Source organism: Oculina patagonica, chromosome 1 (genome assembly GCF_052425735.1).
Source record: "Oculina patagonica isolate OP01 chromosome 1, crgOcupat, whole genome shotgun sequence".
NCBI lineage: Eukaryota > Metazoa > Cnidaria > Anthozoa > Scleractinia > Oculinidae > Oculina > Oculina patagonica.
Window position 1 is genome coordinate 14386151 of NC_135758.1, and position 24640 is coordinate 14410790.

General features: G+C 37.2%; 3 protein-coding genes across 5 annotated transcripts in view; 2 read left to right on the forward strand and 1 right to left on the reverse strand.

The window, feature by feature from the left end:
- The window catches only part of LOC144658142 (uncharacterized), a 26753-nt gene extending 19266 nt beyond the window's left edge, over nucleotides 1–7487 (forward strand). Inside the window, exons 20-31 of one of the 3 annotated variants that reach the window (XR_013571648.1) lie at nucleotides 368–441; nucleotides 534–627; nucleotides 1324–1406; nucleotides 1834–1999; nucleotides 2510–2596; nucleotides 3034–3064; nucleotides 3483–3552; nucleotides 4337–4414; nucleotides 5048–5119; nucleotides 5556–5606; nucleotides 6202–6432; nucleotides 6485–7487. Coding sequence is in view for 1 of the 3 variants with exons in the window: in XM_078518496.1 (XP_078374622.1) it covers nucleotides 368–441; nucleotides 534–627; nucleotides 1324–1406; nucleotides 1834–1999; nucleotides 2510–2596; nucleotides 3034–3064; nucleotides 3483–3552; nucleotides 4337–4414; nucleotides 5048–5119; nucleotides 5556–5606; nucleotides 6202–6217 (822 nt within the window). In the remaining 2 variants the exon portion in view is untranslated. Of the gene's footprint in view, nucleotides 1–367; nucleotides 442–533; nucleotides 628–1323; nucleotides 1407–1833; nucleotides 2000–2509; nucleotides 2597–3033; nucleotides 3065–3482; nucleotides 3553–4336; nucleotides 4415–4850; nucleotides 4953–5047; nucleotides 5120–5555; nucleotides 5607–6201 lie in introns of all 3 variants that reach the window. The other 2 variants (XR_013571649.1, XM_078518496.1) reach the window with 2 other exon arrangements.
- Nucleotides 6724–12416, reverse strand: LOC144658164 (synaptotagmin-C-like). The gene is made up of 4 exons (XM_078518522.1): nucleotides 12258–12416; nucleotides 11443–12125; nucleotides 9224–9359; nucleotides 6724–7956 (listed from the first exon to the last, which is right to left on the reverse strand). The coding sequence occupies exons 1-4, from the start codon at nucleotides 12259–12261 to the stop codon at nucleotides 7652–7654; spliced, it is 1128 nt and encodes a 375-aa protein (XP_078374648.1). The 5' UTR covers nucleotides 12262–12416; the 3' UTR covers nucleotides 6724–7651.
- A 573-nt stretch (nucleotides 12417–12989) lies between these two features.
- Nucleotides 12990–24613, forward strand: LOC144658154 (RNA-binding protein Musashi homolog Rbp6-like). Its single transcript, XM_078518513.1, has 13 exons — nucleotides 12990–13131; nucleotides 13299–13339; nucleotides 13497–13578; nucleotides 13691–13775; nucleotides 14589–14666; nucleotides 15183–15281; nucleotides 15964–16012; nucleotides 18223–18305; nucleotides 19919–20042; nucleotides 20317–20436; nucleotides 21056–21118; nucleotides 23176–23355; nucleotides 23812–24613. The coding sequence occupies exons 1-13, from the start codon at nucleotides 13085–13087 to the stop codon at nucleotides 24009–24011; spliced, it is 1251 nt and encodes a 416-aa protein (XP_078374639.1). The 5' UTR covers nucleotides 12990–13084; the 3' UTR covers nucleotides 24012–24613.
- Nucleotides 24614–24640: the final 27 nt, after the last annotated feature.

The following is a 24640-nucleotide window of genomic DNA, read 5'->3' on the forward strand; positions in this document are numbered from 1 at the left end:
TTATGTGTCAATTCACATACAGTGTAGTTTAATATTCAAAGAAAGGTTCACGTGTTCTGTTATACTGACTAGCAAGGCAGTCAACGCAACAAACAAGACATTATTGTTTTCCACTTTAAGTATTGCTCTTTTCGTAGATTGTGCATCTATCTTTCGTCATTGCGAGAATTTGGGAGTTCTGACAGTTTACTTTTTCAACATAAAATGAGTTTCGCTAGAGCAAAAAGTTGTTAAAAGGAGTTTGTTGGAGGTTGAAAAGACGTTCTCTAATTGAGCCATAGTGATTGAGCTAACAGAAAACGAGACTTCTCAAATGGGTCCTTTGGTGTTATGATGCTAATGAAAGTCATTTTTAACACAATTTTAGTCACAGAAGTGGGCTGAGGAGTTAATGCAGTTACGAAAAGATTATGCCGACCTCACTGCAAGCACATCTAGCAGGTTAGAATTAAATAAAGGCGGTGATTAATGGTAGCATCATGTAGAAACTGACAATAAATCAATATTTTGTGGCTGGCAAATTTATTTTACAGGAGCCAAATGATTTCCACGCTGAGAGATGAGTTAACACAGAGATGCGAGGAGATTATTGAGCTTGAGGCTGCGCTTTCCTCTTTAAACCAACAGGTAACAATTTCGAAGTTAAAACGAAATACATTTACTTCTATTTCCAGCCCTACAAGGGACATGTTGGAGCTGCAGTGTTTATGTAACGTTGTTTGGTTATGTTAGCTTGTACATGAAAAGTTTACATTAGTGCCGCGTTCCAACACGCGATACATGAAAGACTCTATAGCCTACAGAGGCTCGGTACTCTGGAACACGCTCTCAACAAAACATAAGGATCTGGCATATGTGACACGCCGAAAGAATCTCGTCCATATGTTGAAAACTTCCGAAGTTTTTATCAATTTTACCTTTTAAGTTTTATCTGCGTTAACCATAAATTTTAAACAGAGAGATTTTACTTACTTTTAGTACTAGTTTTTAAATTAAATTCAAATGTAGATAGCTTTATAATTGTAAATATTTTTAATTTTTACTAGTTTTAAAATTAAATTGTAAATATTTTTATCTTTTATATACTTTTAGGTACACGACCCCACAAGCTTGTAAGCTTTTAATTTTATCGTGTTTAAATAAAGGCAACTTACTTACTTACTTACTTACTTACTTACTTACTTACTTACTTACTTACTTACATTAATTTTTAACCATCGTTTGTCTCAGTGCACATTAATGTTTCCGAACTCAGTCCAAGACACGAAATTTTTAGGCTTAGGCTGGATTTGTTTTAGTTATGGTAATAACATTTCATTACAGAAATGTAACTCAGTGAAGACGTCACCACTGAAGAGGAATAGCCATGAGTTAAAAAGGAGGAGGTCTGATGGCGACATTAACAAGTAAGAGACATGATGGATTAGTATGAAAAAGTACTAGTTATACATTCTCTGGCCTTTAGGTTTGTGGTCCGCCTGTAACCGCTACTAAAGATAAAGGATGTGAAGAACAATTGGATAATAGATTGATCGCTTTTCTGGAATTGTGGTCAGAGGTTGAGTATTTAGTCTTAGGGTTAGGTGAAGAGGGGGGGGGGGGATGCAGCCTGGATGGCACAGTTGGATAATCACCGCTTGCTTCACATAAATGTGACCTGAGTTCAATTCCAACCAGAAGTCATGTACTCCAAGGGTTCTCCAGTTACTCCGGTTTTCCTGCATCCCCAGTAAGAAAACCAGCATTGGCCTATGTGTCTTATCTCCTGTTATGATGATATGATATACGATACGATAAGATACGACGTGAAATTGCTTTGTATCGACTTTGTAGGAGTTACAGTCATAGATGCGACTTGGCAGGAAATTCCCACAGGGAGTGTAAGGAATGTGAAAAGGTGACGGCTAAAAATGCACATCTTAATCAAAGAGTTGATGAGTTAATGGTCGAGAGAGACTCGGCCCTACAAGACTCACAGGACCTCCTTAGTGGAATGCAGGTAACAAATTAGTAATCAATGATTTCTCAAATTCTCAGTATCAATTCTTTATCAATATCCTGTCCTTGTTCTCAAATGTACACTGCAAAACGGCACGTAATGGAACGAGTGAGATTGGGGAGAGATATCGAGAGAACAATGGAGTCTAACAATACTCAAGTAACTAGCCTGCGAGCAGGCTCTCTATTCGGGGGCAACGTGAATTGAACTCTTCGAGCGCCGAAGGCGCGATCCCGCGAGTGTCAGGCCCTCTATTATTTTGATGGCGAGCTCGCTTCGCTCGCCGACTCGCGCCTTCGCCGCTCGAAGAGTTCAATTCACGTTGCCCCCGAATAGAGAGCCTGCTCGTAGGCTAGCAAGCAACTTACGTTCTACTTTAACGGGAAGTTGGGAATTAATCACTTCTAGTCTGAGATTAAAGTCAAAAGTTTTGTTACACTTAAAAGGTATAACGATTGTTATCGAAACACTCATTGAAGTATCCTTGAACAAGAGACTTGTATGTTTTAGCAACTTAGGGAGGCCTTTGAAGAAGAGATAGAGAGAGAACTGGAAAGAGAAAGAAGCAAGTTTGACAAGGAAAAGCAACTATTGCAGGTTCGATGATCATTACTTGTTCTTTAATTAACTGTTTATTGTTATTATATAATGGAATTTATCAATGTAATTGTTTTCTAGGCCCTTATTTAATAGCTAAGGTGCTGGATGACACCTGTCAGTCCATGTAGTCGATCGTTTTACTGCGAGGATCTTCTCTTCATTTATTCTCCATCCGCAGTTCAAATATATGATTTCATAGATTCATAATTTCGTTTCTACTTTAAAAAACAAAGCAAAAAAACAACAGTGACGTATTACATCTGTTTTACAAACAGTAAGGAAACAGCAAAGATAGCGTGGGCCTCCAATTACAAAGTTGTAATCAAACAGCTGTAATTGGTGGTTCATGTTTCCTGATACATAACAAATTGACGTACAGAGAACCAATTGTTAGAATACGATTATGACCATCACTTGTCGTGATGCCATTTTAGGTGCAGTGTGAAGGTGGTCAAGAGCTGTCTGGTGAGTTAATCAACGATATACATGGGAGGCCAGCAAAGGGACAAAAGCCTAGCCAATAAAAGAGCTGTGAGGTTGATTAGACAGTTAAAAAATAAAAACATTTTAGGTCAAAATTCCATCCCGAGAACGCAGTTTTCCTTACAGTAGTTGCAAGGTAACATGGTGTAAAGAGGACCTTTTAACCCTCGAATGTTTTCGCTACATTTCGATTGTACAATGAGAATCAGAAAATCTTGGAATAGTTCAACGAAGATTTTCCTCGAACAGCACGCAGTCGTAACCTTTCATTCTCCTCCGGTTCTTACATAATTTTAATTTTGGGAAGGACTTGTTTGTTGTTGTTGTTGTTGTTGTTGTTGTTGTTGTTGTTGTTACCTGACGGCTTCAGGTTACATAAGGTCTGCTGTTTCTTTGTTAGGTGTTAAGTCCAAACTTGAAATGGAAGTTACCCAGTTAACAGCTCAGAAGGTTGCTCTTGAAGTTAAAAGGTAATTCATTATCAGTTGTTCTCTTTATATTGTCACGATACTCGTATATCATCAGGAAGTCCTTGTTAGTGACACATGTCCTGCGATTTTCATAGTCTGGCGTACTTGGACTGCGCTCAAGAAAATTGGTTAGATATCTTGCAAGGCGCAACACGGCAATAACAAATCCTGAATCATCCTGCTCAACCTTGCGGACGGAATGTCATCTGATTTTAGCCAACTCGGCCTCGTCGCTATTTATCAGGCGATATTCCGTGCGATTTTCCAAGATAATTGTTAAGTATTAACATCTTACTAACCGAGCCCAAGGCCCTACTGGGAAATGTTGGTCTGAGGTCGTAGCGTACCGGCTTTTATTCCCTAATACGGCTTATATAGTACTAGTACGGTCTCCAGCAAGTGCGGTTAGTAAGTAGTTTATTATTTGGGATTAGGGTGGAAAAGCGAAAGTTTCTGATTATTTTCCAAGGATTTTCAAAGAAGTAAACAGTTTTGTGAACATCAGCCAAATATTTCCGATTATCTACCGAAAATTTCCGAAGACTTTTCAAACATCGTCTGAATGTTTCGCGATTTATTTCCGAAGATACCCGAGAACTAGTTCTCTGAAGAAATACTGAGGAAGATCCGAAGATGTTTTGACTTCATTCCTAATTAAGATCAGTCTACCATTCTATCTCCTATAACCACACAGAGTTGTTCGAGTTCGGACAATCACCATTGCAACGCCCTGTCTGTACTTGCCAAAGTTTGTGTGTTTTTCTTACAATTGTGTTGTTTGCAGTAAACATCTGGAATGTGAACGCGATGAACTTCGTAACCAGGTGGAAGAGCTGTGTAGAATGAGGACTGCAGCTGAAGAGTAAGTGATATCGCCGCCTTGTAAGCAGCACTACAAAGATGGTGGTCAAGGGAAAAAAAGAAATTACCTTCAGTATATCTCTACCAGTTGGTCAGACTATCATTTTACATCCATCTTGTGGCTTGTTTTTAGTGGGAGGCACGGGGGTCCGGGTTCGAGCCCTGGCCGGGCCATTATGTTGAGTTATTGGGTATGATACTTGACTGTACTAGTGCATCTCTCGCCGAGGTGTGTAAACGGTTGTCAGCGAATAAAACGCTGAGGTTAACCCTGTATATCTTAAAAGAGTAAATTGTTTTACTCGTCCATCTCTTTGTCCTATCAGCATTACTCCTGTATCTTCCTGGATGTTTACTCTCGATCTGCTTGTTGATATGTGAATATGCATCCACGTTATTAAATATGTTGTCTGTTTATTTGTCTTCATCTACCATAGACTACATCATGCACAGTAACTTAACACCACTGCACCTCTCACCAGTCCACTGTAGACGTCATGTACGTGCATCACAATTGTCCACAGCACCGTAACAGAAAGGTACCCAACCTAACATCATCACCATCCTGACTCTACTCATATCCTCGACTGTGTTTGTGGGTGATTTGTATTTTTTTCTCTAAATGTTATTGTAGAAAAGCGGTGCAGGTTGATTCAGCTCTGAGCCCAAGGAAAAGAGAAAACAAAACAACGTCTTTGCGAAAGAGGTAAACAATGAAGGAAGGATAGAAACCGTGATGTATACATGTACTAGAGTGAGCTTGACGAAATGCAAAGTTTGTGTTACACTAATAGGAAGGTCTTAGTTGGAAATGACTGGAATCAGTTTGGACACTTCGTTGTAAATGGTTTTTCTTAGCATTTACAGTGTGAACGAAATACTGCAGGGTGACCATTAAGGGGAGCGGGAAGGCTGTACATAGGCTAAATTGACCCGTTATTTTCTCAAGTATATATTTGAGAAAATTTTACTGATTTGTACGAGTCTGGCACTGTTGGGAGGTGAAGTGTTAAGTAGCAAGGTAACTTTTATAATTGACGTAACTAAAAAAGTTATACCAAATGAATTAATTTAAACTTATGATGTGAGGGAGAGTACTGAGTATTTATGGTTTAGTGAGTATATCACGTTTGTGTTTTCAGGAGCAAGAGTGTTGGTATGATGCCACCTTCTATCCAAGAGACCCCCAATAGGTTGGTACGCTGAGATTGTAGAAATAATATATCAAACACAAGAGACAGTGTTTCATCGGGATATCCAAACACCAAGTAGAGAGTTGAAAATACGACGCGCAGTGGAGTATTTTTTTATGAAGTTCGAGGTGTTTGGATAGCCGTTGAAACACCGTCTCGAGGGTTGGATATGTCTTCTCAATCGGAACAAAAACTACGGAGTAAACGGAGAAATAAAAAAGCGTAAAAATCCATGCTAATCAAGACCGGGTATCTAAACCTTCTTCACGGTTATGACTTTCTTTGTTTTAACTTAATGATTTGTTAATGAGTTTGAGAATACATGTACCTGAATCAGCACGGTTAGATAAATGCAAAGCAAAGCATTTGAGGTTATAACCCGTAGTAATTTGGTAGAATTAGCTAACAGCTTAGGCTCGCAACCTGATCACATGCAGTTTTAATGTTCAAGGTGTTGTTCTTTGGGGAGTTAGTTATGCAGGTTTTTGCCCTCGTGACGTTTTTTGTCTTTTTTGTGTGCGTAGGAGGCCACCACGAAACCAGGTGGGTTCGAAAAAGGCAAATATTCTCATGAAGTTATGCTTTTGTTTTTCAGTTTCTCTCAACAATAAAGGATGTCAGAAAAATCGTGTAACTCACGTCAACAGAACGAGCACGGAAATATGTTGATATCATTGTAATGATTGTAATGACCTTATGGCAAGGTTTGTTGAAAGTCTTCACAGGTAAAGAAGTGAACAATTACCGAAAAAGAGAACTTACAGTTTAGATAACATGTTCATATGTGAGCCCGCGAGTCACATCTTCAAAAGCATTTACGAAATCTGTCACGGAACAGGTGTCCTTCTCTGCAAATCCTCGTAGAATTTCCGTAAGAGTTTCTGATTGTTGTTGTCCAATCAGAACGTCCACGAGCACTCACGTCATATTAAAAGATAACGTCGCGGGCTCAGTCAACACAATCTCCAGCGGGCCAGGCAGCAGTCAAACACTGGGGTCTGGGGATTTTCTTTTCTTTTATTAACTTCTGTAAGTGATAGAAGAGTATTATGCAAAACGTCGTTAAGAAAAGGTTATATCTAATGAAAGCCGTGTGGCAAACAAAAATTACTAGGTGTTAAAGCTGTTGAATAACAGTTATTTTATTCTCTCTGCATATTCCGCTTACAAAGCTTACGTTTACAGTAGATGTCGTAAGTTTCGGCTTGAGAATGTTACATAATTATTTGAGACATTTCACAGCGAGAATTTTGGCGGGAATTGCGCGCCCTATTAATAAAAGATTTTATTACGCCAAGATAATATTTTCCCGAACTTTTAAATAAAACTTTTTTTCGCAGCCGTGATATGGCTCGTTTCACAATTCTTCTCGTGGCATTAATAGAGTTGTTCCGCACAAAAACCTTAGTGATGCAAATTTCCACTTCGTCACCTTAGGCATGCAAATTAGACAGGCGTTCTCACCCCTTTCATTTACCTATTTTTATGAGCTGGCCGACTGAATGGCGCAATTGATGCGACGAAAACGTACACAGTATTTAAAGACTTATTGAGAACGCCTGTCTAATTTGCATGCCTAAGGTTAAGAAGTGGAAATTTGCATTTGTTAGGTTCTTGTGTGGAACAACTCTAATGGCTACAAAAGAGACGCTACCGATTGTTCTGTAAGATAGTTCCTATTACACGTGTTGTTATCGAAAATTGTATTTCAAAAAAGAATACGTCTATTTTGGGAAATGAAATTTTAAAATGTGTCTTTTGATATTTATGTACTGAATTTATTTATTTTTACTCAGTAAAAAATCTGTTAATATAATCTTTGTAAATATCTGTAAATACGTATATTTAGTATGTACATATTATTAAAAATATTTATTGATGTTTCGAGTGTGTTTCTTTCGTTCGATGACATAATTTCTTTGGTATCAGCGACATCTTCCTTATCATTGGTGCACTGGCTGACATACAGACTACCATTGGACCTTCCTCTGCTGTGTTTTGATCGCTAATTTTCTGAACGTGACGTATAGGAAGCAGGGCATATCTCATAACAGGACGTGTGTCATTGCTACCTCTCTTCTTGTGTGTCGTTTTCTCATTGCCTCGTCCCAGTGCTCCTTCCCACTCCCCTCGCATTGAGGTCCAATTGTTAATTCACCGATGACCTCATCTGTGGTCAGTAGGTCGTGGTTCATTACCTTGATTGTGAGTGAATATTCATCAATGGTATCGCCATCAACATCAAACAAGAACCCTTGATTCCAGACAGGATTCATTCCACGCGTTTTTTTGGTTTGCCTCGTTTCCAGGGTTGCCTCATTTGCATTCAGGGTCACGCACACGTACGGTGCTGTCAAAATATTAAAAATGGGTTTACCTCGTAAGAACCTGTGAGATTTTCTTTGTTTTAGAACTATTGTTTCCTTGCTTTCTTTTGTTTTGATGTTCTTTGTTGTCTTGGTCTTTGTTTATTATGCGTCACTGGTGTGTTTCACAAGTTGTTACAACGAAAATGAGCCCATAAAATGGCAAACAACTCGTAAGCGGCAGAACTTAAAGTGCCTATGAAGTAAAAATTAATTTTAGCTTATTTGAAAAGGTTTTCGTTGCGAAACCGTGGCCATGGCAACGGCACATTGGGTGTCATTTCGTGTCTTTTGTGTTGTCCATTTCTGGTGCCAAGTTTGAAGACCACCTAAAAATATTTCTAAAAGATATTCAGGGGATATTTTCAGGGGTGTTCCTGCCTTTACGCGAAGTACGCAATTGCGTACCAGAATTTTCCAGATTATTTTACATTTAATGGACGTTAATATAGAAAAAAAACGTGTAGTTTCTCTGCGCATAGTGGTGTTTTTCTCTGAACTTTTTTCTGCACCTAAAACGCGAAAGTTTGACAAAAGAGCAAAGTTTTGATCGACTCAGGTGCCACTCAAGTGGCGTTCAAGATTCAGTTTCATTCAACTTTTAATGTGTGTAAATATCTGTTAACTTGCAGAAGAATACAAATCTGGTAACGAACTCGAAGTTTGTGTTCAAAAATCTTACAAGGAGTGGTCACGCGTGACACTGGTTGGCATTTGACCAAATGTGAAATATTTTAATTTTTTTGTCTATTTTCTTTTTTTCTGTCAACGTTTTCTTTTTCCTTTTCCTTCTTTTATTGGTTTGTATCAGTTGTATTGCAATAATAATAATAATAATAATAATAATAATAATAATAATAATAATAATAATGTTCTTTACCCAGGGAGCTCACATCACCAAAGGTGTTATTCAGTGAGGCCCTGCAATAATACGACAGTCTTTACTATAAGCAGGTAATTCTGACTGGCCGAATTTCAATATATTATTGTACCCAAAGGAGCCCTCTTTCTATGCCAGTGTCTTTATACTATGCCAGTGTCCACTAGAGCGACTATTTAGCATCGCATGAGAAGAGTCAAGACCTACATGCGCTTTAATGTAACTGATAGTACTATGAAATAATGGAAAGCGCCATTCTTCCTTATTTTGAAAAACCTTTTAAAAAAAGCAGCAATTATTTTTTACTTCTTTGGCACTTTAGAAATTGAATTGGGTTGTTGGGTGGGTAAGTAGTGGAGTAGTTTACTTACCGATATTAAGAAACCTGCTGGTCTTCATTAGATTTGTCGCTTTCATAATAATAACGTTCAGTCTTTGTCGCTTTGCTTCGTAGCGAAGCGAGATGTGGATTTCACCCCTTGTAAAACTTAGCGAACGTCCTCTTGCCTGCAATCAACATCAATTAACGAAATTCAATAAGTTTTTAATGGAAACACAAAGTTACAAAACATAACATCTGTGAAAAATTCGTGATCAAGCTGACAATCACGGTTTCGATAAACATTTGAATAGCGATTTTGCCACTATTCAAACTAGCCGACAGTTCAAGGCACGGTAACTAGTCGAAAACATTCCCTCTTTAATTTCCTCTTTCGGCTAACGACCGCAGACTGGAGAGGGTAAAGCCTCGTCCCCAGAGCACCTCCATTTGAATGGCTCGCGCGCAAGAAAGGCGCGCGCGCGTCTGCTTACGCGCTCGCGTTTCCCACTTCAGTATTCTGAGAAAAGAGAATGACTGATTAGCAGTTTACAATATCCTTATGATCGAGTTAACGAATTTTGAGGAGGAAATGAAATTCAAATTCCTTTATAATCAAGATAGTCTGTTGGAAAGGTTCTCAATTTAACACATTTTCAGAGATATTTATCCGAGTAGACTGCAATATAATATTATAGTTATATAAAAATAGAGAAGCACGTAGTTATAAAATATTTAGCTTGATAATTTCACCGTTAGTTTTAATTAATTTTAATTTTGATGTTGTTGTAAATTTCAATTGGGTATTCCCAACTTTTTTACGTATTTATTTTCAGTTCTTCTTTTTCCTTGTTTTCTCAAATAGTCCCAACCTATCCAGGCCCATTCTCAAGTTACCGTACGATATTTGATCAACCTTGGATATTTGTTTACCAAGGTAACCACGTATCAACTAAGCCGCAAGATAGTTGCGATAAACTGTTCTAAAAATCTACAATGTCAGAAACGTTTCCGCTGTGGACTATATTAATTATTTGCATACTTTTTACTCCGACAACTCAGTAGCTCGAGTTATTTTCTAAATTAGAGCAATAAAAAAGTCAAGTGTTTCAACTTATCCTTTGCAAACAGACACAGATAACGGAATGCCTACTATTTAAAGTCTCAAATATTGCGCTGCGATTAACAACTCGTCGTTTCTGGCGCCAGTCATATACTCAGATATATGCCCTGGGCATATTTACCCTTGGAACATTTTTCAGTCCTAAATTATTTGAGTGGAAAGTGCTCTGAATTTGTCGTCCTTTGGTTTTTACCCAAAGCATTTCGCGAATTTTTCCAGCATGTCGAAGAGAAGGAGAAACAAATACAAGTTCTGAATGCCCGTTAAGAAGCCATCAAGACACCCATAGCTCCATGCATTCCTGTAGATGTGACTTGAAGGCTGTCAACATCAGCACCGCTACATAAGAGACATCGGTAACACAGCGAATACTAATGAACCCACAAATACCTAGCTGCTGATATTTGCGCCAAGGCTCTGATCAAAACAATTTTCGTACATCAAAGAAAAATCACGCGCCTGGCAAATGGATTACAATATAGAAAAACTCACTTGAAGTTGAACTGATTCTCATTACTGGTTGCTATATATTTCTTTAGATGTTAGATATGAGAATTTGTTTTTTCGTCACTTGAGGCAATATTACCGAATAAATGCAGATTCAGTTCACTTTATCAGCTTGACAATGTTCAGCTGAATGTTTTGATATCACTGAGAGAAATAAGATGTTGCTCGTTCCTTCTTGAGAAGCATGCAAAGGCTTGCGCAAAAGTAGCGGGGAAACTTGTAAATTAATCGAGTGTCCAACGTTATGTCCGTCCTCTGGAATTTTGCAGCCTATATTGCTAAAAAGTAATCGGAGTTCTTAGTTTCCGCGTGCGAGATGTTACCCAACACGTACGGTAATTTAACTCGCTAAATGGATCAACCAATGCGCTTCGACTATTGCAGTTATCGAAGTTAAGGAAGTGGAACCAGAGAACGTTTACAGGCACTTAGATCGCATTGTTTTTGTAATTAGCACACTTGATTGTAAAAGCCGTTTGCCAATTAAAGTCGTCTATTATGATAACATTACGTTGAGACATTTTATGTCGCTTAAAGCTGGGTCACAACCCGGATTAAGCACTACCAACTATGCCGGTTTAAGCCTTCCTTCTTAGTTCAGAAATTTTAAACCTTGCAAAAGAGGATATGATATATCATACCTGGGATTTAGGCAGCAAGTTTCTCCATATTATTGTCGGTTCACTGGGATGAAATTTCTCCAAATCAAAACGTACATCAGTGTAGCCCATCATTTTTCCTCTGCTGAACTTGTCAAATGCGTACAACCCCAGGCGAAGAGTTAATTCCATAAGCTCGTTTTCCGAATAACCAATAAACTCGAATGTCTCGTTAAAAATCGGCTCTCCTGTGTTGCTTTTGATTTCTGTGCGGTAAATGTTGGAATCGTCTGGAAGAAGTTGAAATCGCACTTGTGTCGGGGGGTGTTTTCCGTACCATCGCCGCGGAACATTCAGTGCACACATAATATTAATAAACAGACGAGAATCGTGAAAATTATAGTAAAGTGAAAATTGCACCTGGCACGGCTTTGCTTCTAAGTTTTGAGCAGAAATCATGTCACACTCGCATGGACTGTAAAATGTTGAGATCTTCCTACAAGACGGGCAAGGAGACACATTTCCCTTGTTCGTCTCTTCCTCAGACGCTACGCTTACTCTGTCTGACAGAATGGGTTCCAATTCGTTCTTCTCTTTCGAGTTACTGATCTTCTTGATCTTGGCAGCTTTCCGGCCCCTGTTACGAAAGGCGAAGGTGCACACAAATATTGCGATAGTCGCAGAAATTATACCTCCTACCACAGCAAGAATCACAGCAATGAGAGCTGTAAGGACAAGGAAACGTCATTAGCATAACACAGAGAGTGACACACTTTACAATGTTTTAGTTGAGCCATTAATTATCGGTGAATTAATTATCAGTTATACTGCGGACAGGCTTATTTCACTGTACTCACACATTGTAATCAGCTGATTAAAGAAACTGCTGAAATAAACTGGAGAAGGTGAATGTTTCCTTTCCGCCAGTATTTCGTCTTCATATTAAGAGTAGTTCTAATGTTTGGAAGGATAGAGTATTATATCAACGTGTAAATTCGTGTTGCCTCCCCCTCTTTTTATTGGTCGCCTCAAGGGAAGTTGGACAATAGAATAAACATTTATCCTCCACGGGTCATGGACTTGACCCTGTTTAAGCAAATAAATTCATGAATGTCAAAGACGTGTAATGCAACTTTCCTTCACATCACGTATCGTCCGAGTTGCGGTGCAGTTTCCTTGTTCGTAATGTGAGCTCAGTTTGTGTATATATCGCACAGCCTCTAGCACATGACCCATCTACAGCAATCTGATATCAAACAATTTCCGCAAAGTTATATTTCTTTACTCCGGGTTTACTTAAAACAAAATTTTTAGGCTTTAATGGCGATTTTTTTCCTCGCCATTTCGACTTCACCTGGCTCTGGCCCGGTAAAAGATCGATGCAGTACGGTAGCAGTAATGAAAATCTGCACTCTTCAGCATAGCTAAGTTTAGTTCGTGTTTGTAGCCTTTACATTTTAGAACTCTGATTTTACCAAATTATTTAAAACATCAAGTTGCCAAACAAATGTATTTCGAATAATCCCACGCGGGCTGCGCGCAGTCATTATTAACCCGAATCCCGCGGGATTTTGAGGCACCACGTGGTTTGTCTCAGGTCATCCGGGATATTTCATATAGCTACCGCGTCGGTCAGTGAGATAATTCTTTAGTCTTGTGTCTAAAGCTTCGTTTTCTGTCACGAATGAACGCAAAAATGGTTCGAGGTACAAGCAGAGGAGATGATATCGGGTAAGAAAGTTTATTTTTGATTAAGGGCAGTGGACTCTGCCTAACATTGAGATTTTTTCTCGAAATAGTGGAGTGGACACTGGCCATAAGTCGCGCCTTCTTCGTCCACTTCATACAAATGAACTTACATTTACCTTGTTGTATTTTGCCCTGCTTTTCCACTCTAGGAAGATCTTTGTTGGTGGATTATCCACGGAAACAACTAAAGGTAACAAAACTTCTAACTATAAATGCATTGAGAGGTGTATTTGCCTGATTCCTGCCAGATTCCAGTGAGCTTTACATGCGGTGTTCGATAATTTGTGCCACGTGCTTTCAATTCCTGTTGCTTGCAGCTCACTCTTATCTCGTCTTTTTGATTGCAGAAAGTTTACAAGAGTATTTTCAAGCGTTTGGTGAGGTCGGTGACTGCATTGTCATGCGTGATGTTGCGACGAAGCGCTCAAGGTACTTGCTCTTAAGAAATCTGTCCGACGATTGAATAGTGTTGGTGTTAATATTTGGCCACTTGCTAGCACGAACGAATCAGTGAGTGACTTCTCTTGCTTTTGTCTTGCAGGGGTTTTGGCTTTGTAACATTCACGGATCCTGCTTCAATTGATAATGTTTGTGAAAAGAGTGAACACATACTTGACAACAAAAAGGTGATATAATGCACACTTGTTATCTATTTTGAATTCAAAATTAGTTTCATATATGATTGCAGACTACTGCAATGGACTGCAAATGATTACATTTGTACAGAAAAACACCTGTGATAACTGTTGATTCATTTTCCAGTTTAGAAACTACAGTGTAGAAACAACATTGATTTTGTCAGACTGTTTTTGGCGAAAATACAAAGATAATAAGCTATATTGTCCTCAGGAACAGTCCCAAAAGTGCCTGGGAATGAAACTTGCCCCAGGTTTGTTCTCAATGTTTAGGTGGCAAATTACAAAAACTATACCAAGATTGAAACACATCTCATAATAGATCGTTTTCACATGACGTTATCAAGGTCACTCCACTGATTAAAATGGAACATGCACTGAGATTTTTGTCAAACTTTGCCAATTGATTGTTTTAAAGACGCTTAAATTTTGAAATATAAATTGGGGGTGCCCTTGCTCGTTTAGGAGCAACAGCACCTTGTTTATACCCAATAAAACATTACAATACATCATGATTATAGTCACCATACTCATTTTCTTGAAAATAAGGATTCTCCTCTCTGGCAAAGTCTAGCACCGTAAAGAAACAATGTTTAAAAGTATGGAAATTATCTGGAATTTCCAGAGGGGTGGGGGATTTAACCCAAAAAGCCTTCCATGGGAGGGGTATGGATATTTTCTAGAACAACACAATGTAATACTGGGGAATGACTTAAAGTACTAAAATCTAAAACTAAAAAGACACCAAAGAGTCCATCCACGTCAGGCATAAGAGGTACTAAAATTGTATTTGTTTACAACTAGATTGACCCTAAGCGTGCTGTGCCACGTGGACCAGGGCAACAGGCTGTGCTTTCCACACAACATCCTGGTGCACCTAGTGTAAGTATTGAAATACAGTTGTAGAGTACTGTTAGTAAGTCAGCCTTTGCATACATGTAACTCCAGTTTCTTTTGTATAAACAAACAAGAGAATTACTGGATTCTGACTTCACTAACATGTGACATTCAATGTGAAACGTTTATTAAAAGATGATCTGATGCGAGATATCTTAATGAAAACGTCTGTGAAACAGGGGCAAACACGAAGACCAACTGATGTAGAATGACAAAAATCACCTGCTTAATGCCTAAAAAGTTCCTATACATCCCATGACATAATCATGCTTTCAGAATTTCTGACAAATTCTCATGTCTCCCAGTTGTCAGAAGCTACCCATTCTGACTTCACTCAAACAAGACATTTAATGTGAACAATTAGTCAGTCAATCATCTGATGCAGAATGTATGATAAGTCAGTCATCTGATAACAAAAAGCTGCTTGCTTACTAGTGGGGACAATTTCACACAACTAAAATTCTAAACATTTTTTTTTTATTTTTTATACTTAATTTTCAGAGGGATCCAGGAAACAATGACAACAAGATATTTGTTGGTGGACTCAGCAGTACCACGACAGATGAGGAATTGCGCAGCTTTTTTAGTTCATTTGGCAAGGTACACTGAAAGAGTTGTTTACTGAATGATTATTGTGATTAGTACATGTATAGACGTCAACTGCTTTTAACACACTAGTTACATGCCGTTGCTCTGTGTGGTATTTACAGTACAACATTCTCCAGTCATGTGTCTTGCTTATCTCCTGATCTCAAATCTTTGTGCACATTCATTGTAGCCACCATGATTTTTACAAGTTAAAGCTGCTTTTGTTGCTGTATCATTTTGCCCTTGGTTTGTGTTTGTTTGCATGGAAAAACGTTTTCTTTTATGGCAAATAAGTTCTCAAATTTGATTTCCATAATCTTTTGGCAGAGTTTCTTCTCAGTAAACGTTGTCATGTTATCCTTGGAACTGGTAATTAACCACATTAACTCATTTTCTGCCCCCTTTAAACATGGCATACTGGGGAACAACAGTGAAAAAATTCTCATTTCATTTGATTGCCACAACATTTGGCAGATTGCATGACAAAGAAATTACCCAGCCCCCCTGAAAATTTGGTTGTGTGAGTATTTACATTCAAAGAAATAAAATTATGTCAATAAGCTTTCCCTGGACTCAATCTTTAATTTCTTTCTTTCTTTCCAAAATAAATTTTGTACTGCTAAACTTAGTTTGTAGCTGATGTGCAAGTAATTATGGTACATGCAATGTTGTATTCTTTGCTTTGCTGAGACAGGTTGTTCATGTGAAGTTGATGTATGATAAAGAAAGCAGCAGAATGAGAGGTAAGCAGACAAGTTACTGCATGTTCATAAAGGCTGGCAATTGTTTGTTTGTTTGTTTGTTTTTTGCAAATGCCAGCAGCTTTTATATTAGTTAATTTTATAAAACTAAACTTTCTCAAATCTGAATACAATGCAGAAAACAATAAACTTTGTGTATTTAAGTACATTAAAAAATTAAAAGAAAAAAGTAACCCTTGACAAGGGTGTGACAATTATTTGTCCCAAATATTTGTCCATGTAGGATAAAATATTGCCACACTGATGTTACCAGTTTACCAGATTATAATTATGATTATATGAAGCATTGTGGTTTTCTTTAAAAATGTTTCATTATAACTTAAGACATTCTTATTTTGTGTACTGTTGAGAGGCTAGTAAAGTTCTTTATAAAAGCTGGTTTTCACTGCCACACTATGAATCAGAAATTCAAAACCATTTAGTAAGGAAAGTCAACAACAATAGTAGCTACATGCACATAATGTAATCTACTACCCAAGTTTCAGGTGTGTGCGGCATTCCATACTCAAGTTATCCATCAAAAAATGTTTCACACAAGTTTATAGAGCTCATTATGGAAACCTATATTGGTGCCCTGCAGAGGCAAACAGAAATCAATGAAAACTTGTAGAATTCACTTTTGCTATTATTTTACTAACTCTTTTTTGATTCGTAAATTTCTATGAGGCTGCACAACTATCACCTCATAGAAATTGAGACTAATTGTTTAAGTGGAATTGCCACTAAAGTACTTTCAATTGACCGATCAGATTGTGGCATTTGCATAAATTCTGTTTTCCATAATTTCTATTGTATATTTATACATTTTTGTGTATGAATGACTTGCATGTACCTTATTGTTAAGTCCCGCCAATTTTCTTTTTTTTGTCTTTACGTAAATCCTATCTGGCATGGATTTTTTTTTTGCATAATTATCATTAGATATATACTTAAATTAAGAGAGTTAAATCCAATTAACGGCATTTTGTTATTACAATATCAACAAAAAATTTTGGTGATCACTAATTATACATGTAATTTCACTCAGCAAAGCTAGTCATTTGGCTAGTAAGTGATATATTTTCTAGTGCAATGTCTTGAAGCTGTGCTAGCCTCCATTGTAAGTTACATGTAAACCAATTAATTAACAGAAATATTTTATATTCTCAAGAGGGGGGTAGATTCACTTAAATTGAAATAAATATCTACTGGGCAAAAGAGTAAATTAATGTAGTTTATGTTTTAAATCACCAAGGAATTCCCTTATGATTTGATTTTTTAAATTAATTGATTTTTTTTATTTAAGTTACTAGACTTAATTTTGTTTATTTAACTGTATTTTGCTGTGGTTGTTTGGTACATAACTTATTGTAGTTTAAATTTACCTTAATTTTGGTTTGATTTGTATTTTTTATTATCTCTTATTCATTATCATAATCTGAAACAAAGGGAAATAAAAATTTAAACTGGTTTACATGTATACCCTAACATGTATATTGATCATCTAGGTATAGGATGTTGTCTTGACAACTGTTCTGCATGACCACCTTTATAATGTTTTCATAATTATACTTTCTGAGACCTGCTATTTTTCTAATGATGCGCATGGTTATAGTCATCTTTGAAGTTTTATATTACATTATTGGGTTAGAAAAAAATGAGGATAACATAGTTTACTATAACTATAATAACATTCATAATTCAGTTATCTGCATACTGTTTGTGTGATAAAAACTGAATAGCTCAGTAGTGCTATCAAACATACAAGAATTGTTTGAATGATGTCCCAGCTGCAGAAATAATTGATTCTCAGACTATGCTACCGTTATGCAATATCGACTTGACCACCATTTGTATTCCTGCACAACCTTGAGAGTCAAACCTCCAACTTCCATTAAACAAACATATCACAAACACTGGTGTGAAAAAATATTATGTATGTTATATGAATCAAACATATCACAAAAACTGCTGTGAAACAAGATTATGCATGTTGCATGAAAACTGTGGTAAGGTGGTATATGGCAAGGCTTTTGTCCACTTAATGTCATGTCTTGCTGGCTAAGGTGAAGAATAAACCAAAGCTCCACCTCAAGACTTCCTTTAACTGGAGGTTACATTCCTTAATCATGCTTGTAATTATTTTTCAGCTGCAGGTTATATTTTCAAGAATTAACGTATGCTTTATTTTACGTATTACTATATTATGGTAGGCTTTGGTTTTGTAACGTTTGAGTCAAGTGAAGCTGTTGAGGAGGCTTGCCGTAAACATTATCATGACATCAATGGAAAAACGGTGTAGTTACAGTTTAAGTTACTATTTGTTGTGTATTGATGTTAGTTAAGGTAGTTAATCTATATGTTGATGAAGCATGGATCATCAACAGTGCAGTTCTTTGCCAAAAAATTTATCATATCAATCCTGATGTACATTATATCCACAATTCTTCACTTTGGTGTGCTTGTACAATGCTTTATTCTTTCATTATGACTGGCCAGTCAAATTAAAGATTTATGGAGTCAACTGATGATACTGCATTTAGGCTTAACGTTCTTCTGTAAAACAGGGAGCATTTTCTAAAATCATTGAGAAAAAATTTCTCTGAGTTTAATGTTTGTTTGCTATTTCTACTACATGTCAGCATTTTTATAATAGGTTAAGAGTTATTTGCCGAATTGCATTTAGAACAAGTAGAAATTTTGCACTAATAGAGGGGAGAGGAGGTAAAAATAAAAGTTTGTCTGGGTCTCTTTACATGTACATTTTGGTAAATTATTCTTCAAAGCTTAGGAACACCCTCCGCTTAAGTGAAATCATTGGCCATATAATGTTCAAATGAATACATTATTATGACCTGTACTCTATTGGAATAACTTAAACAATATTTTGAACTGTGAAAACTCCTTCATAATACACATAACATGCAGTAAATTTTACCTGAAGAAGTGTAGGAATCCAAGTACAAATTTAATTTGTTTTCAGTAATACAATGTTTTAATAGTAAGGTTACAGAATTGAGCATTGTCCAGACCTCTATACAGATTAGTTTAGTTTTGATGCCTTTTAGCAAAACATGATGTAGATAAAAATTATCAAGCTTAAAATAGAGATTACTTGCTCAAGTTGATATAGTTTGACTAAACAGAGCATTTTTATGGGTAGCAAATAAAAAAAACAGTAGCAGTAATCAAACAAGTAACAAAAGCTTTAGCTTGTAGCTTAAGTTGCCAAAAACTAAAAAAATTTCTTCGCTTTTATAATTTATTCATATTTTAAGTGAGTAGCTGATTTGTTTGTAGCAATATTGATACCTGTGTCTCACCTAAGTTAAACTTGGTTGTTTTTTAAGGCAATTGATTCTAAGGATAGCTTACATTATAACCACCAGTTGCAAAGTTGAGAGTGTATGGAATTATTGACTCCTAAAGGAAAACATTGAGCCATATAATTAATGTGGCTGTATTGGTAGCAATTTTCAGTCTTGGTGTTGAAAGATTATAAACAGTAGTGAAGTTGCTGAGAATAACAAGTCGTGTGTAGAACTTCACCTGTAACATGCTAGGTCTTGATAATGTTGCTCCCTTAATTCTGTTTGCCCCAAAAATGATACTTTTAAGCTACACATATGATACACTAATTATCCATGTTGCCAAACTGTTGTTCCTGTGGTGACTGACGTTAGAAGAATTTTGTTTTGGAAATTTGAAATTGCTTTAATTTCTTCCTTCTGTTTATAATTTTCTCATTTGTTGGTTAAGCAATCTTAAGATCACTTGTTGCTGTTAATTTTTGCATTCTTTCCTTTCCTTTTTTCACTCAAAGCAGTGTGCTGTTGTAATGCCTTACAAAAATGTTCTGCAAATTCCAAGTCTCCTTTATTCGCCATCTAACTTGTGGTGCTCTTTCAGGTCGAGGCAAAGAAAGCTGAGCAGCGTGATTCCAGAATGGGACAAGGTGCGAACATGGGCATGGGTGGAGCACAAATGAACAGTGGATACAACAGAGGACAGTATGGATATCCTCAAGTGCCAGGTTAGGGTTTTAATATATTGCAACTATTCCTTGTGTTTTAAATTAATGTTCTATCATATTAATTAGATTGTGTAATGCCAGTGGCATTAAGATTCTTGTTTGTTTGCCAGTGGTCCTGGCAGAAAAAGAATTGTTTATTTTGAATTACATTGTTGTACTGTACTGCAAACAAAAGTTTGTGTAGTCAGATTAAATTATACCTGTCATGACATCAATTCAAGAGGAATACATGTTGTACTGGTGGACACACTTACTTGTGTGCGTGTTGCTATAGGTCAGTATGGTGTTCCTCCCCCTGGTCCACCTGGCATGGGCAGAGGCTATCCAAGTTACGGTGCAATGGCTCCTGGATACCCTGGGGCAGCCCCCATGGTTGCACCAGGATATGGTTATGGTAAGTCCACTCCATTCACCTACACTTGTAAAAGTAGCTCACAATAGTTTAGACCTTCCAGGCCTTGACATTTTATTACAGCTGGCCTGATGATATGGCTGAAAAAGTTTGCTGTAAACCAGTAAAGCATTTTTCAATTACAAATGACATATAAAATTTGTTGCAGGCAACATCAAAGACTCAGGTCAGATACACCCTACATGTATTTTGACCATTTCAAGCTAAAAACTTTAAAATTATGTGATGAAAGTTTTTTTTATATTTTTGTCCAATCGGCAACAAATTTTAACAAACTGATGCTGTAGGTGGGGTTCAGAGCCACCTTAAATGTATAATATATAACATACAGTAGCTGTGAACCCTACTGACAGATTTTGTTAAATGTGTTAAAATGTTACTTTTGCCAATTAGACAAAAAATATGTTTAAAACACAGAACTTTACTGAAGTCATTACCTTGAAAAGGTAAAAAAAATAATAATAAATTGTTGATTGTAAACCCTATCCATTAATGAGCAATATGATAATTGAGGATGAATGAAAACATTGACTGTTTTGAAGACTGGTTTTGGTCTCCTTAACAGAAATTTTCATTAACATAAGAGGGTTTGTTGTTGTAGGAGCATATGGAGTTGACCAGACCTCAATGTATGGTGCACAACCTACTCCTACTGCCACTGCTGGTAAGTTCTCACTTTTAATCTGGACAGTTCTAGCCTGACATAGAGTTTTCCCATTGCAAAGCTGCCGAAAAAAAAAGTCTCATGAGAGGCACTCTTTTGGCCATTAGTCGCACATAGTGAAACAATAATTGTCTAAATAATCAGAAGCTGTAGTGGATGGTTTTTGCTGGTGTCATGATTTGTTTTTGGTTTTCTCTTGACTGCACTCAGTTGGCATCAGTGCAGAGCTTGGCTGATAAAACATGGTCTACAAGTGATTCTTTGGTAAAGAAAGGAACATTCTTTCGTCACTTACTGTGCTTGTTTATAGGCATGTTTCCAATTGATTGGCAGATTATTTTCCCTTTTAAAGTCAAATTAAACTTGAAATGTTTTAAGTTAAGAGGAACACAACTTGCTTCTGGCTGATGTTTTAACTCATCAATTAAAAAAATGATTTGTTATAATATCTCAGTACACTCACTCACCAACCATAAAGTTATCTTTTGGACCTTAATTCCTTCAAAACTATCAAGAAATCTGGCAAAAGTATAAAAAAACCTTTAACTAGTTTTCAAAAATTTGGACAAGATATGGAAAGTTAAGTCAATGTTTAGAAAATGAATGAAATTTTGCCAAAGCTGCAGCATGTTCTTAGTCAAGTGAAGTCTCGCTAAGCAAGTTTCCCATTCTGGGAGTGAATTGTTGCCAACGAGACAGCCGAGCCAAGAGGTGAGGCTGTCGAGGTGGCAGAATCATAGAGCCGTGCGTGTGAGTGTATAGGCAGAGAAAATCTTAAGTTCTGCGTAAGGGACTTTTTTTTTTACCATATTTGGGTGTAAGTAAACCCCATATTTGGGTTCTATTGTTCTTCCCAACTGGTTCCCAGTCTCTCACTCCTTGCTAGAGAGCAAATGACCAAAATGGCATCCACGCGGCTCGCTGTTGAAATTTTCAATGTGGTCATTCATCCCTTTACCGATAAATACACCTTTAGGGAATTATAAATCGAAAGAGAATACCCTACAGAATATTCGACCGCCGAAAAAATGAACATCAAGGTCTTCAAAGCGATGAAATAATCTTTCGACTTTGGAGTCCTTTGATTTACGATCGAAGAGAGACATGAAAATCAAAAGCGGACTGTTGACTTCAAATAGAGTTTTCTCGACTTATGAGAATGCTGAAGTCGGGTAAATGCTTCCTTTTAGTGTTGATTTTGTTTATAGTAATTGTTTGACCAATGATTTATTCCAAATCAAATACCGTTTATATTTTATTTGGCACGCATTTTCGCTCCGCGTAGGAAAAACATCAATTCAAAGCGACGCTCACTAAAATTACTGCATGTCATACACACAAGAAAGTCAAAAGTTTTTTGCTTCTAACGGCAAATGTAATGTTAACTTGAATAAAAATTTTGTCTCCAAATAATCCTTGACCGTTCAAGTTTTGTTTTCGGTTCAAATTTTTCAAGTTTTGCGTATTTAAAAAACAGTGATTAAACCTCATTTATTGCCTACATTTTGTGACATTTTAACGTTGAAAAGAACTTAAAGATTTGTCAAGAGTTATCAATCTGTCAAACCCGTAGCCTGCGTAGCAGACATCTGTGTACGTTTTTTAGTGTGTTAAAAGAGTGCGCGATCGCGAGAATACGCGCGCTGGAAACTACGGCGCATCAAGCCTGTGTCATTTAATAACACCAGAGAAATAGCACTTCTTTCGCATATTACCAAAAATACAATTTACCATATCAGTGGTCATTTCAAATATAGTTCTATCAAAAACCATTCAATATCTGTTCTTATGAACGAACATGAGTATTTCGCTCGTTGGCACTTACCGATAGGTACAACTAGTATGATTTAAATAAATATGTTGAATATGGATGCAAAAAAAGTGTTCAATTTTGAACCCAGCACAATCTCACTTGTATTAACTGCTGGTACTATTAAGCCATTGTTATTCTTAAGATCTTGACAGTGCAAGCCTGTCCATTTTGTTTTGTGTGAGTGGTTAGATTGCTGTATGGAGAGAATTGTTCTACACTAATGTTCTTGTTCTTGACTTTTCAGCTTATGGAGCAGGTTATGGTACTGTACCTACATCAGCAGCATCTCTGGCTGCAACATCTGCAGCGTATGCAGACTATAGTCAGATGACAGCAGCATCCCAAGCTGGAATGCAGGCGGCAGCTGCCCCAGGTGCCCAGCCTCGCATGGAAGCCCCCGCCGCCACAGACTACTCAGCTTATGGTGAGAAGCAATGCACCCTCACTTGTCCAGTTTGGTTAAAAATACACTTGGCATGTGTAAAAGAGGCTCACACAAAAATGGAAACTAACTCAAACTACCCAGTTGAAATACTTAAATAGTCCTGGGCCCAGTTGTTCGAAGGATGGATAACACTATCCAGTGGTTAAATCTGTATCCAGTGGATAAGTGTTACCAAAACATTATGCAGTTGCTATCCACTGGATAGCGATTTAGCTGGTCGATAGCATTATCCGCTCTTCAAACAACTCAGCCCAGTTTTTTAAGACTGTACAGTATTACTTACTCAAGATTGAGACTGACACTGTACAAATGCACCTTTTGTCTTTCATAATGTTAAATTCTATAACCAGTGAGGTTAAGAACACAAACAGATATACATTACATGCATGTATCTATCAGTGTTGGGTGATGTGTTTTGTTTTTCTTGTTGTGCAGGGCTGGGTAACTATCAGCAGCAAGAGTCCAGTTATGGTCCTGCAAGGACATCTTTTTCTTCAGATGCTAGTGGTGGCTACGGCAGTTATGGTGCAAATGCTGAACAAACAGGCTATGGGCCAGGCGCCTATGGAGGGGGAGAGAATTTTGGAAGAGGGACTACCAATGTTTCTCGTGGATTCCATCCGTACGGACGCTAGAGAACTTCAGGAACGTTTTGTCCAAAAAATGCATGTTCGGAACTAACAAAGCTTTAAAACTGTGTACCTCGTTCCTTTGCTTTCAAGAGATTTTGGGCAAAGTATTATACAGATAACATCTTTTAACCTCCTTGAATTTGTTATTTTTACTTTAGTTGCAATTTGTCTTTACTGTTATGAAGGCTTGTTCAGTTGCTTACCCAACACTGTTTAAGGGCCTAGTTTTGTCCAAAACATTCACATTAATGACAAGCCTCTAAACTGTAAAACTAATTACTACCCGGCCGCAATTTTGATTGCCTTAGTGATTACCTTATTCATCAATATTTATGCAAATGTCACTTGGTAAGTGACTATAACATTTCGAGCTCTGCAACAATGTTTTGCGTGCCTATAGCCATTAAAGTAGTAGTGTTTTGTTCTGCTGTATTTTGAGGAACCATGAAAATTTAATAGTAGGGTAAGGCAGGGATAACAATACTAAACAAAAACAAGCGACTTTTTACCAATTAGGATATGTTCAGGACCAGCAGATTTTTAATCGACTGTATCATATTGCCTACCGTCTTTGTAACTGATCAATAAAATATTTTGTCACATTCTTTCGTTTGGAGAGTTGTGTATTTTGT